General features: G+C 37.1%; 1 protein-coding gene across 2 annotated transcripts in view; it reads left to right on the top strand.

Annotated features, from left to right (window-relative positions):
• Positions 1-18,522, top strand: part of DISC1 (DISC1 scaffold protein) — a 203,864-nt gene that overhangs the window by 183,327 nt on the left and 2,015 nt on the right. Inside the window, exons 12-13 of one of the 2 annotated variants that reach the window (XM_090135429.1) lie at positions 3,705-3,749; positions 12,388-12,506. In XM_090135429.1, the coding sequence (XP_089991555.1) occupies positions 3,705-3,749; positions 12,388-12,506 (164 nt within the window). Of the gene's footprint in view, positions 1-1,348; positions 1,425-3,704; positions 3,750-12,387; positions 12,507-18,522 lie in introns of those variants that run through there. The other variant, XM_090135430.1, reaches the window with a different exon arrangement.

Below are 18,522 nucleotides of genomic sequence, written 5' to 3'. Positions count from 1 at the left end.
TACAGCAAGGGAGTAATAATACAAAAACAGGTACAGATGCCTTTGAAGGTGCAGGGAATTCATTTACTTGATGGCAAAATGCTACAGACGAAGTGTTCCAGTTATATATCGTGTTGTATCTGGATTTGCTTTTGTTGATGTATATTATAAATACAATTTTGCATATAATTATATCTTACTGTGTATGCAGAAAGGAAGAAACAAGAAGCAGAAGAATAAGAAAAATAGAATAGATGAATGGAAATATCCCCTCCCTTAGGCCCTCAGATACCGCTTTGCAGGATGGCTGTTTTTCATTTTTAAATCATTATATATGATTTGTCCTGATATAAAATATGTAAGGTGTAAATTCTTTGAAAGTCCGGACATGTTACCATCAAACGTGAGCACAGTTTTATTAACTATCAATAGTTACTTAGTCGTCATAACTGTTTTCTAGGACAGCACTGTGGTATTTTTTTCCCCAGTTCATTTGTGCAGTAAACTGTGGTAGTGTAAGTAAGGCTTCATTTGTAAAACTGACTGTTAACTGGCGAAGGCTATCGTGTGCTTTGGCAGCTCAGCTTACTGAAACATCATTACTCATTTATTGGTCAAATTAAATAAAATAGGGCCAGAAAAATTATCCTCACGTAATCTGATTTACTTAGAAATTAAGGTATACCCCTCAACTACAGATACCTCAGACGAATACAGTATTTTTTAAAATGATGAAGCAAAGTGATAGACAGTGGTCCTAGTTTCAGTCATGTCAAAGTCAGCTTGCTGTCTAATGTAGTTAAAATAGATTCTTGAATTTTCATACAGGCATGTACTTTCCATACAGTGACTGACTTGCTGAAAATAAGGTGCTCTGCCAGTGAGTTCCAGTTGGTCTTCTGTGAACTAATTGGACTTGTTTTTTCTCCCAGGTCTCAGAGGAATTCAATATGAATTCTAGTTTTCATTCCAGAAATATTCCAAGCTTTTAAACTATATGCAAATTCCATTGCCCACGTTGCACGTGATCCAGGTTGCCGAGATCGTTAGAATTGTAGTTAGATATAAATAAGTACAAGTGATTTCTAAAAAGTATGGTAACGTTTCATTTCTCTTCAGACATAAATGCCTGTCTATTCTACTCTTTAGGAAATCTTGCTTTATCCTTTGCTTGTTGGTAATGTATGTGTAAAAGAAACCTTTTAATAACACTAGAAATATCAACAATAACTAATAAACAGAGATGTATGTGTGCTGGGACCTCCTTAATACCAAGTGTCTTGATGAATGTGAGTATGTGTGCACTGCAAGCTGGAGTTCCTGACCTATCCTTTTTTCTTTTGCTGCTGCTGCCTGGCATGCTGTGCAGTGTTCCCTCTTAATCACTATGAAGGAAAGAAACACCTACTAGATTTCAAGAAAATTGAGGTGATTAAAGTTACAAGGTAAAAAAAATAAATAAAAATTCAGTAGTGTTAACTTTAGTAAGTCAGCATTTTTGGTACCAATCCTATCAGAATTCTTTGTGGATGATTTCTCTTTTTTCACTATAACTGAAGCAAGAAAAAAGGGTAAGAGTTAGAGCTGTTTTTCTTTATTCACATCTGCATTCTTCAGTTTTGCCACCTTGGAAGACATTTCATAACCTTTTCTTGATCACTGACTGGTGTTGGGAAAGTGTTCTTTCATTGCATAACATTCATATCACTCACTGTTTTTACAGTAAGTAAAAAGTCATATTAAATGGACAATCGTGGGGGAAAAAATGTAATGTTCAGTGTGAAGTCTCTCATTAAAAAGAAGTCATCACAGTGTATGACACATTTTTCAGAATTTAGCAAGAGCAACCAACAAGAAAGCTTTAGTCAGCAGGCAGCAGCCCACTAGCATGAATTGAGATAGCCTGTGATCCAGGAGGCAATTGTGCCATGTGTAAAGGACAGAGCCTTTAGAAAGCTAAATAAACAGCGCTCTCATTTGAGTTTTAATTAAATGTTGTGTTTGTAGAGCTTTAAAAGTAATTTGGAAACTTTAAATTTAATCATCTTTTTGAATGTCAGCATTAAGCATGAGTGAAAGTCAGTGTTTGACTGTTTTCTGCATTAACCCAGGGAAAGAGTTGCTGTTAAAAAAAAAAAAAAAAAAAAAAGCAGCTGGCTTGTATGCAATGGTCAGATCATTGCTGACCACTCACACACACTGTTGTGCAGTAAGATGCCCCTTAGTTGGGAGTAATTCTGTCATAGCTATTGGCAAACATCATGCCAATTCTTTAGATAGAGTTCACAGAACCAAATCAGAGAACTGCAGCAACTGGAAGAGACCTCAAGAGTTCATAGAGTCCAACCCCATTGCTCAAGCAGGTATCCTACAATGGGTAGCACAGGTAGGTGTCCAGATATGGATCTCGAATATCTCCATAGGAGACTGGGCAACCTGTGCCAGTGCTGCCTCATTCTTACCATAAAGAAATTCTTCTACCTGTTAGTATGGAACTTCCTATGTTCAAGTTTTAGGCCATCACTTCCTGTCCTATCGCTACACGCCACCAAGAAGATCCTGGCCTCATCCATTTGCCTCCCAACCCCCCTTTAGATACTTATAAACATTAATCAGATCACCTCCCAGTCTTCTTTTCCCCAGGCTGAACAGACCCAGGTTACCCAGCCTTTCCTCATAAGCGAGATGTTTCAGGCCCTTAATAATCTTTGTGGCCCTCTGCTGGACTCCTTCTAGGAAATCCCTGTCTTTTTTTAAACTGGGGAGCCCAGAATTGGGTGCAGTATTTTAAACGTGGCCTCACCAGGGCAGAGTAGAAGGCAAGGATTATCTCCCTCGACCTTTCAGCCACATTCTTTTTAATGATCCGCAGGATACCATTGGCCTTCTTAGGAACTGTTACCTCGAGCCTCAATACATGCAATAATTATGTTACAGTAAAATTATAATGAGAAAATGAATACTACAGGTAAAATAAATTTAAACAACCTTTCTTCAGATAGACTTAGGAAATGACCAATAATAACAATGATCTCATGACAGAGTAATGACTGTATGCTTTAATATACAAATACATATATACCTGTGATAATAAGTATTGACCTATCAAAGCAATACCCCTATCTCAGTTTATTTAAATATTTTCTATATTGTTGTGTATGGTAAGTATTAATGCTTTTCTAATAATATTAACTGAGTGTTTTTTTGGCTGCTCCTCAACCAATCAAGGAAATGTTGGCTAATTGCTTATAGAGTTTACAGATCAATTAAGTTTTGGGAGAGGAACCACAGTTACCACAGATTATTATATAAACCATCTCTGGTGTTCTCTCACTTCTCTTGCTGAAAGTGACTTAGAAGTTTTGTGCTAGAAAACTTTTGTAGACTTCTGTATGGTGTATGTAGGTTGGTAAAAGTCCACTAGATAAGTTTATCTCAATCTATAGTAAGTTTTTCAGTTTTAGAGCCCATTTCCATGTTGGTTTTAACAGAGAAGCCAGAAGTCAGACTTTAATAAAACGTATTTAAATTTAGCTTCAAATATTGGGTGGCTGCCACAGCTCCACTATAAACCCAACTGAAATATTTCATAGATGTGTAGTGAAATGATATAATTGTTCATCTTATATAACTTTATGTGCTATACCGTTTTTGTAAGTTCCATTGAAATCTTAATGTTTATACAACTTCTATCTACCATATATTTAATAACTTATATCTAACAGGTTGTTGAAGACATTTCATTTGGAGCAGAGGGTCATTTATCTGAGGTAAGTGTTTTCTAGACAGTATAAAGTGGCGATATTATACAGACTCTTCTTAGGCTGAATTAAAACCAATGATATCTATTTCTATAGCATTACCTTTGGGTAAAAATTTGAGAGCAAAATCACTATGAAGTACTCAGACGTTTAGAAAAATGGCATAGGCACAAATAGAGTAATCCCATTCTTTTATTCTGTAAAAGATAATGGTGAAATTACTGTGTATTCTGGAGAGTTTGTAGTTAAATTGCACTTTTCTAATGTTTTTTATACAAATGAACAACAGAGTGGATATGCTGGGGAAATATAGGATAGATTATATTTAGCCAGCTGTACTGTAGCACTATAATAATGCTTAAGAATGGAACAAAATCATGATATTTTACTTGGCTCCTTATGTACCACTAAAAATACCTTTATAAATCCCTTTGAATTTATTTGAGAAGTATAAAAGCATACAGCAGCAGAATATATGTCAATAGGAATTTCATCTGAATAAAAATACTGAATGTTTGTCATTTTACACTATTTTCATAAATAAAAAGATGTCAGATCCTATTCAATATATTTGAGCAAATTCCAGAATAATTGAGTAGTATTTCCTATGAGAGTAAGTGTTGAGAAAAATCTGCTTGTTACTGTCTACATGCAAACTAGAAGTTCAGGTAATAACATGCATAAGGAGATTCATACTGGTTTGTGGAGTTGTACTGTTTGAGTCCAGTTTTGTATCAGTATGCCTTGGGTTGCAGCAGTGACCTGCACTGAAAGCCCAGACCCTGACTGAAGAAGTTGTCCAGCAGATGAGCCCGGAACATGAAGGTGGTATGCATGCTGGGCTTATGAATGCACCAGAGAGCCCAGGCATAGGGGGGTTAATGCTGTGGAAGTCTTTAGTAAGAAATTATGGTCTTACAGTCCTCAGAGACAGAACAATTTTCAAAGTTTTGAGGGGAAAATTGCATAAAGAAAATTGAGAGCAAAAATATAAATAAAGGAAATGGAAATGAGTTAAAAGTCCAGGCTCTCAACCACACTGCCACAGCTGGATTGATGTTGACTTGTAGACAGCTCTATAAAGAATCTGTGAAACTGTCAGCACTTCGTACCATGTCAAGGCTTTGCCCAAATGTTCCTTTGACAGTCTGGTCCCTTAATCCTTGTCAGTCTCCCCTTTGCCTGCAGGAGGTCACTCTGTTAGTCATTCCAGATTGTTGCATCTAAGTGACTTGGGAGCAGAGATGAGAATGAACAATATTACAAGCCACCTATAAATGGTATGCAGCTATGGTGACTCCTATCACAGCAGGATGTGGATGTTAGAAAACAGTTTGGTGCTTTTGTTTCTTTTCCAAGTCCTGGCCCACTGTGAGTTTTTATTTGTGAGTCAGTAAATAGCCTTATTTTCCCACAACTGGAACTGGAATTGTCACAGTTTAATTAGATGAGCCAGTGAAGTATTTTGCACTGATTTGGGAAGTCTGCACTCAGGGAAGACCTTGAGTCTACAGGATGAGAACAAAAAGACTGCTGTCACACGGACTGTTTCCATTGCTGAAAGGCAATGGAAAGCTTTTTGTCTTCATACCTACTTTTTCAAGGATATTCCTCCTTGGCTGTAGTGGAAGAGACATGAGGGGAAGAATTGCCAACATAAAGCTGTACTTTTGATGAGTCATTTAACACTCTCTTGTGTTGTCATATCCCTGCAGAGGAGGGATCAGTGCAAGCAAAGGGAATGCGGGAAAAGCGTGTGATTGTGGGGAGGAGATTGTTCACAGTTAGAAAACAGCTGTCTGGAAAGCTTTATGCCTGATTTGTTGCATATGAAAAACTAGAGCATGTTGTAGTGCTGAATTCTCCCAAATATGCACAAGTAGGCTGATGGACCAAGCCAGCAGTCTGTAAGTATAAGGTGATAAGGGCAGAAGTAATTGGGAAAAAGACTTGAACTTAGTTCTGAGAGAAGACAAAGCTATCTCCATTAAAAATAAAATAAAAAATCACTTGAAGAAAATCGAGGGAACAATAGGTAGGAGGAAGCAGCAGATGACTTTCGCTACTCTCCAGAAGATGTCATATTTCCAGTAAAGCATCATATCCTTTTGGTGCAGAAGAGAGCACACAGTTACAGACTGTGTCTATGTCAGAGTCTCTTTAGTGGCCCAAAAGAATTTTGAGAAGGAAAAAATGTTGCTAACAATGAGCCTAAAAGAATAAAGCACAGTGTAAAAGTGAATCAGGAAGACCTCAGTGCACATTAAGTAGTAAGCAAAAGATGCAAACTGGCAGGAGACTTCAGAGGTAAAGGATACATATGGATAGCTGAAAGAAAGCATTGATATGTCTTCTAATAAGGGTAAATGAGAGAATAATAAAAAGAGAACAAAGTGCAGATTATTTTTATTTATTTATTTATTTATTATTTATTGGTCTTTCTAGAAGTAATAAATTGTGTCCATAAGTATGGAATGCTCTTAGTATTCACCTGAAGCTAGCAAGAGAAGAGCATGCTAAAGGGTCCGAAGGTAAATGAGATGCACTCAAGTCAGGCTAGACTGATGAAATTCCTTCTGAAGTTCATAGGAGCCAAGGAAAACAATCCCCAAACCATTAACAAGGTTCTCTGGGAACTCCAAAAGAAGGCTGAAGTCCCAGGAGATCAGTAAAAAGCAGAGCTGGTATTTGCCTTTAAAAAGGAGATAGACTAGGAGTCTGTGCACCAGTCAATGTAACTTCAATTAGGATTAGAATTCCAAATGTTCTTGATAAATTGAAAGAGTAGCCTGAAATCAATACGATTGGATATATTAAAAGACAGGTGCAAATTACACTTGGAGATGAAAGAAGTTGTGTTTATGTATACAGATGGCAAATAACAGTTAAGATGGCAATACTGCAGAGTTGGAAAGGAGGGTTATAATGGACTACAAATAGAGTGGGATTCATTACCATGATCCTGTTGCAAGAAAGAGCAAAAGTCATTTGCAGCCTCATTAACGGGAATGTCAGTTGTAAGAAATAATTACTGTGCTTAGTTGAGAATGTCAGAGCCTCCGCATGAATACGACATTGGTCTGCACATCTCTCTATGTGGAAGATAGGGCATGCTGAAGAACGGAAGAAAACCTAGAGGAATACAATGTTCATTAAATTGCCATTCGTGCCATGATGCCAGGATGATGGTGGCCAAGAGTAAGAGTCATTATTTTCAGAGCCTGAGATTAGACCTGCTATCAGTGTCTGCTTCATCCTCCTAATCTTCAGCACCAGCACCAGCAATGCACTCGGTAGGAATTCTGGGAGCAGGGCAGAGGCAAAGGCTTCTTTCAGCTGTGCTTTAGACACTATGGCTATGTTGCTCACTAACTGAGGGTGCATGCACGCAGCCTGCATGTGACACAAACATCTGCTCAAGCAAGACAAGCATACGGATGTTTGCATTTTATTCTTAGAAATGATTTAAGAAGTGCCCTGGCCTGACTTTCTGGAGTTTCAAGTGCTCACAATTTCCATTAGCTTCGGTGAGGGGTGAGGGCAAGCATGCAGCACTTCTGCAAACAATAAGTCACTGTTCTAAGCCCTTTGCCACAACAAGAAGTATCTGTCTCCAAGGGTGGCATTTTGTAGTTATTTATGTTGCTTTAAATGATTTTACTTCTTATGGGAGCGAGAGGATTTAGTAGTGAGAAGATTTTTTTTTGGTAGAGAGAGCAATTTTTTGGTGAAAAAAACTCTGGCTATGATGTTCTGCAGGTCTTCTAAGGCTTTTATTTTCAATATTTCATTGGGGTGATGATACTGCTAGGTTGAAGAAAAGCAACTTCTTTTTACTATGTTCCTGTGAAGGAAGAACAGATTTTCAGGATGTATCTGGAATTGTGCTTCTTGGTGCAGCAACCATACTAATACACACTTTAATTCCTAGCAGAATTAGATTTATCTAGCTGCTGGAATACTGATTCTTCTGTACAAAGTTCTTGAACTGAATTCAAGAGAGCATAGAAGGTATTCGCACTGGAAAAACTGATCAAACATTTAACTTGAGTAGTGTTGTTGAGGAGCTGTTGCTCATAGGTGACTAAAGTGACTGTTGAAAAGGTAAAACAAAATGCAGGAGACTGAAGTGAAGCCATTTCCTCTGCTCTTAAATTCAGTGCACTAATGCTGTGCAGCAGCTGGAACATTGTGTGCTCTTCATGTTTCTCACATCCCTGGGACAGAGGGAGGATTTCTAATTCCTACTTTGCGTGAGAAGGCAGAGGAATTCTTCAGATATTAAAAAAAAAAAAAAACAAATCACATCCTAATTTGTACCATTTCTACCAGCTTCAGGATTCTGAAGACAATCCCAACCACCCACATCATCAGTTCACAGAAAAATCCATAAAGCAATATTGCATCTCAGCTCTTTCCTGACTGCTTCAATCTCTCTCCTATCTGCTTCTTAAAATTGCTGTTAGTGCAGAAATAACTAAAGAAGTCTTAAGACTCACAGTAGCTTGTAGCACTGACATCACTTACAAGCTTGAATGAGTTGTATCTTATTTATATGTTAAGCTGGAAGCAGAGTCCACTTCCCTCTCAAAGTGCTGTTGATCAGTGTACAGTTCCACTTTCCAATCAGGAGATGTTGTGAATAGTGTGTGTGTCAATGCCAGCAGTTTCCCTACCTACATGAAGAAACATCAAACAAAAATGCTACCAGTGATGTTAGTAGGCATAGAAGGCACTGAATCTTTCCTACTTCTCTGAGTTGTTGTGCTTTTTTCATATGAGGATCTGGGGGTGAGAGCTGTGGAATTAATTGAATCTTTAGAATTTTTCCTGTTTGTTTTTTGAGAGCAATATGTTTTTGCCATCTCTTGTAGAGCTTGATATTAAACTAAAATTAGAGCTATCTGTACCACTACACCATAATAAAAAATGATTATATATAAATATAGGCCAAAATAATATAGGCCATTCATATATGCTGTAAAATCACAATCTGTGGGATAGCCCTCCTGTGAGTTTCGCATGATGTCTATGAATATTTTCTTGAGAAACAATGCTTTTGTCTAAACTATGGAGGAACTTCTCTTTTCAGCTGGAAAGGCAGCTCTGTGTCTTAAAGATACAAAAATAGTTTATGTGTACATAGTTATTGCTATATTGAAGCTGTAGAGCTCACATCAGAAGTTTAGCGTTAATGGAATGTAACACCTAAATTATGGAGTCATTCTGTAGTTATACCACAGAAAAGGCATAGCCTTACAGTTATGATTAAATAAGATTCAAGTGTTCAGTGATTAAACAAGTTTAATTGGTTTTTATACCTAGTAACTTACTTCCTGCCTCTCTGTATTATTTGAACAATTCTGCATTGAGCACTTAGTTTTTCCTAGTACTCATTTTCTCATTTATCTTAGTTTCTGAAGTAAACAGGATTTCTGTTGCATTTTTAGACTATTCAATATGTACTTGTAATGTGCTGTAGCTTTACTATGCTTTTTACACTTGAGATAGAACAGATATTTTACTTTAAGTGAGAATGTAAGTACTCAGCTGACAAATTAATGCTTATAGCTATAACAATTACAGAATGTTATTTCTGAGCATGTTTAATGTGAGAACAACACAGAACCCCAAAACACAAATTTGTATTGATACAAAGCTTCATGAGATGGCTTTGCTACAAAATGAACATTAACCCAAATTCCTTTGGGTCTGAGGGCTTGTTCATGGGTCCCTTCCTTCCATTACTCCTGAGACCCTTCTTTACTTGGCTGTAAAGTTTTATTCAAAAATGAAAATATCAAACATGAGATCAGAATAGGTAGCCACACACCAGTAAATACAGTCATCTGTCTGCACTGCTACTGTGAATTTCAAGCTGTAGTTATATTTTATCTCAAATTTTCAGGATTTGAGAACCTCAGAACTAGGTCATACTTGCAACTTGGAACCTCTTTTGCCAACCATGTCTCTAAACGCTTCTCATCAATCTCTCTAATCTCATTTGAGGGTCAGCGAGGGTATAGGTCTAAAAGGCCCATTTTACCCTCTTTGTTCACTGGCATGCAGATTAGGAATGTATTTTCTACTGTGGATGTTCACAACAGGGCTAGACAAATGCAGCAGTGTGCTTATCTTTCAGATTAGATGCTCAGTGTGACTCCTTGTGCTTCTGTTTACTAGACAGGAAACATGAGGACCATTTTAAACTGGAGGAAATTTGTAGATCTTCTCTTAAGCAACTCGTGGCAGTACTAATTCATTGAATGATTATTTGGACAAACTGTCCCACTGTCAACAGCATTGCCTTGCTAAAAGCAGTAAATGGATCAGACAAAAGTATACAATACATTGATGTTGCATGAGCTGGACTCTGCCTTTTATGTGATGCTGTAAAGTACTATTTCCTCAGCATCGGTACAGGGATACTTCATTTTGCCTAAGTACACAATCTGTAGAAAGAATCTGATTTGAATTCATTTATGGATTTTGTCTGTCAACCCTAAAGAGTCCACGCATTAATTAAAAGTGATTGTTCCTAAATTAACCTCTTCAATGATGATGTAACACAGCATGTTTTTTGTCTTGTTTTCTTGTGTGTTTGTGATGAGAGTTATGTGAAGATCTGATTTTCTTATGAGTAACTGCTAAAGAAAAATCTCTGCTCAGAATGTGGAGCTTTGTCTAGAATGGTCATCATTTTAGATGTGTTTTCAGAGTAGTTTTACTTACAATTTACCAAATCTTTTACAGTTTTGCTACAATTTACTGAATTTTTTCATTCTAGCATAAGGCCTAGGTCCTTTTAGACAACTGACATCTGTTCTTGTATGCGTGTCATAGAATGATCCCTAAAAGCTTTCTGTTGATACAAATTGCCTGGGTTATCCCACTTCCTAAAAACATATGGAGTCCTGCTGGTGTATTGAATAACAATTTAGCAGCTGGATGGAAGACTGTTCTTCATCTTCTGTCCCCAGTCCTGAAACAAGGACATTTCTAGTTGATGTAGAGAGAACATATATCTTCTCCTCCCCCATTCTTTAAAAACGATGGGGTAATTTTACTTCCATAGACTCTGTTGAATGATATCATAAATTCTGGTATCTGATAATGACTCTGAAGGTGGCTGCCGAGATTACATGCACCAACCAGAGATTCAAACAGCTGATTCTCATGTGTATCCGAATGTCTAAGCTGTAGGCATTTGCAGAATAACCTCTCCCCAGCTCACTTGTCCAGGCTTTGAGCTGAAGCTTATTGTATCCCTGTGCAATCTGCTCAATAGCTGTGTTTGGCAGCAAACGTAGAAAGGCAGAAAGGTCAGAACTCTGTGCTGTAGCAGAGGACGTAACAGAGGATGTACCAGCAAGCAGAGCTCTTCTGACATTTGACTCTACGTGCACAGTGCGTGACACAAACTGTAAAGGTAGCATGAAATCAAAGACTGGTAAATGTGTTTACCAAAAATCAGAGTGCTTCACGATGGGCAGTGTTCCAACAATTCCTAGCAAGATTTCCTGAAGGTTTGATTTCTCTCAAATAGCCAGTGATGCCTGCTACTACATCAGCAGTTCAGTGCAAAGGACTACGAGTACTTTTTCAAAGCAAAAATTTTCTGACGTTGTAGATGGCAACATGTGTAGCTGGCTTTATACATGAGTACATACACATCTAGAGAAAATATTGTTATCTGGACTCCAGCTGATGAATGATCCATTTTTTTTTTCAACATAGTTCCAGCAGAAGTTCATCTTGATACCATAGTCTTTTCCCCCTTTCCCCTCAGGGATGGGGGCAGACAGAAATTAGTCTCAGTGATGTACAAATTATTTGATTTTTTTCCACTCAAATATGACACTTGCCTGAGTCATTTCTCAAAAAGGAAGTCAATACGCAAGATAAAAGATATAAATTATCTTTGCTCAGTACATCCAGAAGCAGACAAATCTGTAGGAACTGCTTTTGCAATGAGTTCAGAATATTCAATTTAAAATAGAAGAAGCATTTGTCTATATAAAGTTGTAAGTGGACAACCATTATTTTTGAGGATTTATACTTGTTACGTGTAGTAACATAGTGTAGTTTCATTTTGTATTTCCTAAGAATTTGATGTGTTTTCTCTGATTGGTTGAGCAATGTTCCTAAGTATTCTAGCCAAATTTTTCCTCAGGCAGCAAGTATATTTTTGTTGTTATATGAGATGCCAAAAGTGACGCTACATGAAATGCTGAAATGGCCTCAATGTGTAAATCATATTTAGAAAAACAACTTAAAATTTAGGAACCTAAATGGTGTAGTCAGCGTGAGCTTTCCCTCCCCTGCTGTGGTGAGACAACATGGAGGAGAGAGAGCAGTTCAGACTTCACACTCCTTTAATCCTGTGCTGAAAGTGAGATCATGGCTTCTTTCTGATGGGAAATAGACTGAGACGACAAGTTCGTTCCAATCCATATAAATCAACAAATTACTGTATATTAATAACTTTTTATCTCTTTAACTTGGATTAGGTTTCAAACAATATCTTTGCACTTCAAAACATCATATCCCCCCACTAATATTTTATTTTCACCCTTAGTTTGATGTAAATATTAGGTAGAAAAGTACAATTGGCAATAAATATGATTTCTTTTTCCACTACCTGTAGGAGTTCTTCATATTTTCTGCAGAGCTGGGGGAGAAATGTGAAGCAATAAGTGAGAAACTAGTGCATCTGGAAGACCAACTGCAAACTTCAGTCTGCAGAGTTGATGAAGGTATAATTCATATCCTTTTTGATGTATCTATAGATAGTATCGACATACGTAAGTATGTATGATGCAAAATAGTTTCAGATTCAAATGGGGTAGTAGTTCTTAATGCAGATTAAATATTATACTAAGACAGATATAACTGATAGTTTTGCTAAAGTGAAATTTCTTGTTGTAACAAGTTGTCCTGCAGTGCATTCTCACCACGGTCTGATCTACATTTAATTGATTGAAACTGAAATTATTTCTTTGTTAATTGAGATTAGGCACTGAAATGTTTTTACATTTACAAAGGATTGCTACAGTCCTTTCTTCGGTACTGCCCACATAAGTGAACACCTACCAAAAACTGCATGAATACAAGCATCCACATGCATACCTTTGTTGGCATGATTTAGTTAAATTCTACGTCGTTGACTCAGGCTGTGTATATGGTCAGGTGTAACTTGGCTTTTTTTTCTCTTTTGAAAAAACTTGCCAGCACAGGCATCATATGGTATCCTATGCAATCTAATCTGCCTCTGACACTCCAGTGCAAGTAGCTGGATGAGATATCTTATAAAACATTCTTATCATTTTCTGTGCTTCATCTGTTTGAAACTGCTTAACCTTTACAGGGGCATTTGTTAGGCCTTCATCTGTGGAAATTTTTCAAAATTTAATGGCATAGAATATTTCTCTCATTTACGACTTTCATAAAAACTTACCACAAATAAGATTTTGTTCTTCTAAGAAAGGAAAAAGAGAATAAGAACCAATGAGATCAAAGAAGATTAGAATACTCAGTTACTTCTTACTGGAAAAGAGGTGGTAGACAAGTGGATAAGGAAGAAGGATGAGTGCATTCATGTTTGGAAAGATGAGCAGAGTTGCCCTTACAGAGACCTGAAGGTGAGCAGAGATAATGATGGTGCTAAAAAGGACTCAGTTCCTCCCATTGTGAAGTGAGAAATCCTGCAGGAAAAAGTGCAGCACAACACTAGAAAAGAGAATCAGTAGAACTTGTGGAAATACTACCTTGTTTTCGGTAACTGAGCATCTATTTCTAGCTGTGGCTAAGTTTGGAGAGGAGAAATCCAGTCACTAATTTGTCACTACTTCAAACGTTTCTTTTCTAAACATTTCAATGTACCAAAATACTTCTTATTGTACTTATCACAAGGATAGCTTCAAAATTCTGTGAATTGTATTTGCAGCGTATGTGCTCTGTTGCAGCTTTTTCCCCCCAACATTTCTTATAAGCATTCTTTTCAGAGAAACCTGTGGATCTATCTTGTGTTTATGCACAGCATCTACTTCCTTCCCTCCTTCTCTTACATATGTTTCCTCGCAAATGAACATCATTCTTTAACTCTAGTAGAACACTGAGGTTTAGATTTATAGGTTTTTTTCTACTGAAGTTTATACTCAGACCTGTTTACTAAGATAGGTCTGATCATAGTTAGTTTGCTATGCAGAGTGCATTAACTGAAAAAAAACCCTGCATTTTTTATTCTTGATGAAAATACTCTGCAAGTACATATCGTAGTACTTAGCTGTATTTTCTACGGACACTGTACCTTTCTTTATAGCTGCTGAAACTGCAAAAGTAAGCTGAGAAGATTAAACCTAATCATTGGAAGTTGAGAAGAGTTGTAGATTAAACTCATTCTTAGCCAAAACTGTCTGATACAGATCTGGTGTCCTGTATTGGTGAAATTCAGCTCACATTATCTAAATAAAGAAATGTACACCCTGTGATATCCTGGTTCTCCTAGTAAGACCATAAGCTACAAAATATGAAATTATGTTTAAAACATAGGGACATACAGAGAAGCAGTTCAGCAATTCAGCTACCACTCATTAACATTCAGTTATTATTTCAGAAGTAGTCCAGACCAAAATGCATAAAATGTTACCATCTGGCACATGTAATCACTGTGCTATACTTCAAAAAGGAATGAGAACAGCTACCACAACACTACAGACCTGTAGACTGGACTTCTTTTAGGGTTTTTGTTTGTTTGTTTGTTTTTTAATAAAAACTGCCCAGTGCCTGTAAAATAAACATTTACTCATTAATAACTCGCCTATGTTGCAGGAACCAGCACTGAGACTGGTGCCAGTCATTAGCATCAATAGATTGCCCTTCTCATCCCTCTAAAAACTATCTTATATATATACCTATTACAAACTGCAATAGGTAAAAAATCTAAGGGGCTACAAGGATGGAGATTAGTTTTGTTGTCTTCCAAATACTTCTAAAGACCCCACTGAGAAAAATAAATTCCTGATGCTCTTGAGCCATTTGCCAATGTTTAGTGTATGTCATAGCTTTGATTAATAATTAAGTTTGTATTAGAAGAAAAATCCCAGATGTCATTGTTTTTCATTCTGCATTTTGATGGCATGAAACACTTAATTCAATCATGCTGCTAGTTGTAATTGCCAGCACAACCTGCACAAAAGAGAAATCTAGTGAAATTCCTTGGTCCTAAGTATTTGCACAAACGCACTCAGGATTCTCATTTAATATTGAAGCTTTTCACAGTAAATATTAATCTGTACTTTTGTATAAAAAACATCAAATAATGAAGGGGAAGGAGGAGAAGAGTTCATCTCTAGCACTATGATATATTTGCTAAATTCAGTGTAGTATAAGCAAATAAACCCACAAAACATTCAATTACAGTTAATCATTGGAAAGTGTAAGAAAACAGTCCACATCACTAATTGGAAAAACCGAAGGAGGAGAGGTGACTCATTCTGGTGTCTGCGGAGCTGATGAGAGGTGTTACTTTCCTGACAGTAAAGGCCTGGAATTCTCAGTAAAATTAAATGGAGCCTATATTGCAATTTCACAGTCATTTTTGTTCTTAATTAGCAGTTGCATTTTGATAGACAACTTGAATGCATGTAATAGATCTTCCTGGTGAAAAAGCTTTTGTTGGAAGAAGAGCTGGCTGGACTATTATTTAAAAGCCACATAGAATCTCCGTACCTCAACATAAAGTGAATGTTTTAAGCAGTTTTTCTGAAAATAGAGTGTTGTGCCTAAACGTCCATTAGGCACTAGAAATTACATTGCCAGTCTTTCACTGTTACGTGACAGACTCTTGTGTATAGCATGCTTTACACCAGTACAGATTTTCCACAGAATCAGTGGTATAGAATTCAGTCCTTGACTGTACTTCACTGAGCAATCTCATTGAGTCAACCTGTAAGTAATGTTGGGATCCCACAAGAGTGAGGATTGCCAATGGTATGCTCTTAGATATTTATTCTGAATGACAGGAGAAATGGTCCTTTGTGGTGTGTCACTCTGAGAGAACATGGTTCCCACCTTTCTTGTTCGTGCTGTGACTGACGTAGGTCAGTGCTTTTCCACCCATGCACTTGGTTGCCCTCTGTATCTCACTAGAGCAAATGTTTTAAAGACAGCTGTTATCCAGATCACTGAAAAGGCAAAGTTTTTAAAAATGTTTTGGTGATTCTGCTTTTTGTTCTTGCTGCTAAGCAGGAGTGTTGGGTTATTTTGTAGAACTATGTCTTACAGCTGTGAAAGAGGGAGACATAAATGGAAAAGGGAAGTGGAATATTCCTGATGTAGATTCACTACTACTGTAGTGTGACATTTCGGTGAGGTGCTCTCTTCAGCCACTGCAGCACTCAGCTGCTAAAAACAAGCAAAATACGTAAATAAAAACTGTTTTTTTTCTGCTCTTAATTTCCTTTCCAGATGTCCAAAATTGCTGTTATTCTCTAAAATCCCATAAGATTAACTCAGCCCTACAACAGCCAACTTCTCAGCTGTCTTTCCAAGGCCTTTTGTCTTACAATATACTCAGTTTCAAATATTTCCTATAGGATGACAATTGTTTTGTAATATCTACTTTTTGTCTCTTTTCTCTAAACATCTGTGCTAGGAGAACAGAAGATATGCTGATGAACCAATGGCCCTTTTTTTTTTTTTTCTTCACTAAAAATTAAGCAACTCTACAATCATTAGACAGATCTGCTTTTATCTTCCTGACAATCATAGATTCTGCTGTGAGCTCAAATATCCTTCTTCAGGAGGATCTTGACAGATCTTTCACAAGACTTTTTTTCAAAGAGAAAGTAAAGTGGGCAAAAAGCTTCAAGACTACTTTAGAATAGCATTGTTATTGCTGATAATGGATTTGTATGATATTGTTTCCGAGTACTTTAGCTTTCTACTTGTGCTACATTGGAGAGATTTTGCCAATTTTTCACTGCAAGATAATAGGACCAAACATATTCCTTGCTGAAACTTGTTCAGGGCTCCTGCCTTTGATACTGGCTCAACATCTGCAACACTGGATAGAGAATTTAAGCATGAGGGAGATATTTACATATGGACCCATGCAAATGCGTGGGTGTTGGGTTTTTTTTTTCATTTTTAAAATGAGTGAAGCTGGTGATTCAGACATAACCTCTATAACATGGATAGAAATTCCATGCTCAGTCTTATGTCATGTATTTTTCCTGGCCGTAAGGACTTGCTTGACAGTTACTGATCTACATCTGACTGTGGAGTTATGAGTGACACCACACTGTTATTGGAACACATAGAGTTTATTGAATCTTGTTCTAGGTAAGACTAAGCAGTCATTGTTCTTGTTGCCCCCATCTTTCTATTGGTTAAGAGTTTCTTTTCCCATCTTTATTTTTTTTTTTTCATCCTCCAATTTTTCAAATCTTTCAATTTTTCTTTATACCTGAAAAGAATTTTGTAATTGCTTGGGATATTACAAATAACAGCATGTAGTCAGAGACTGCACATCAGAAGTAATTAAATTTTAGAGGCTTCATGGTGTTCATATGTTGAAGAATTTTCAGCAGAGCCTCTTGATTGAATTGCAGAGTGGTAGACAGTCCAGGAGCACTTATAAGAGAATAATGATGTTTCTTACTTCAGAGAAGCTGCGAGGCATAATTGATTTGTCCTTGTATGGTGTTTTGAGATCCTAGGATAAGAAGTTAGTGGGTGCTGCTGTTACTGCCTGGGAGTAGTCAGAGAATCCACTCACATTATTAGAGCTGTCCAGAAATTGGAAGTATGCATGAATACTCCTGGTGAATGAATTAAATCATCATACTAAATATGTACAAACAGCGATGAAATTTTGAGGAAGTGAAGCAGAATCAAAAGCAGCCAAAAGGGTTTTCAGAGGCCTGTAACTACCTATGGTGGTGTTTTTGCACGGCTTTCCTATGGTTCTGTGTAGTCACAGTTTTTCAAAGGTAGAAACTCACTTTTTATCATTGCATAACCTGAGGCCATCTTTCTTTTGTTGACATTGTGTTGACATCAGGTTTGGGTAAAACAACATTTCATAACGGATGGTCTCCATAAAAGATAAAGCCTATCCTCGTGCATTATTCTTCCTCTGCATTGTGTTTTTGAAAGTGAGTTGCTTCGGTGTCAACCTGCTTCATTCCTCATGAAAAAGTGCATTTCTGGCTCTTTCATAAATTCTCCTACTGGTGAATTACTTCCAGAGCTGAGCTTTTTTTTTTTTTTTTTTTTTTTTTTTTTTTTCCCCCTCAAGCCTTTTACATTTGCAGTTTGGGGTCCTTGCTGTTATTGTATCTGTTCATCAGGGAACACTGGCTTCAGTACGGTTGAAGATGGCCTTAGGTTTCATTCACAGAAATGTGGTTGTTGGTTTATGTGTCCAGCTTAAAAACCCACCCTGTATCCAACAGGAAACCAACAGCTTATGTGTCTGCCTTTATCTGCCTTTATAGCATAACATCATCATCTTCCTTCCCCTGAGAAGGGTATCCAAGCAGTATCCTTCCTTCCCTCCCCATTTTATATCTGTTAAATAATGCTACTTGAGAACTTTGCCTGGGTTTTTTTTTTATTTTTTTTTATTTTTTTTTTTGAAAGCAAGTGAGATAAATGTATTAATATTTAATCTAAATAATTTGGAAGAACTTGAAGCTACAATTAGATAGCCATGGCCATCTGGTGTGAGCAGAACAACCATTTATTAAATAACTTGGAAAGAGAAAAGGAGCTGCCA

The sequence above is a fragment of the Phasianus colchicus genome, chromosome 2 (assembly GCF_987193195.1).
Source record: "Phasianus colchicus chromosome 2, bPhaCol1.hap1.1, whole genome shotgun sequence".
Lineage (NCBI taxonomy): Eukaryota > Metazoa > Chordata > Aves > Galliformes > Phasianidae > Phasianus > Phasianus colchicus.
This window is presented reverse-complemented; position numbering and strand designations above follow the sequence as displayed.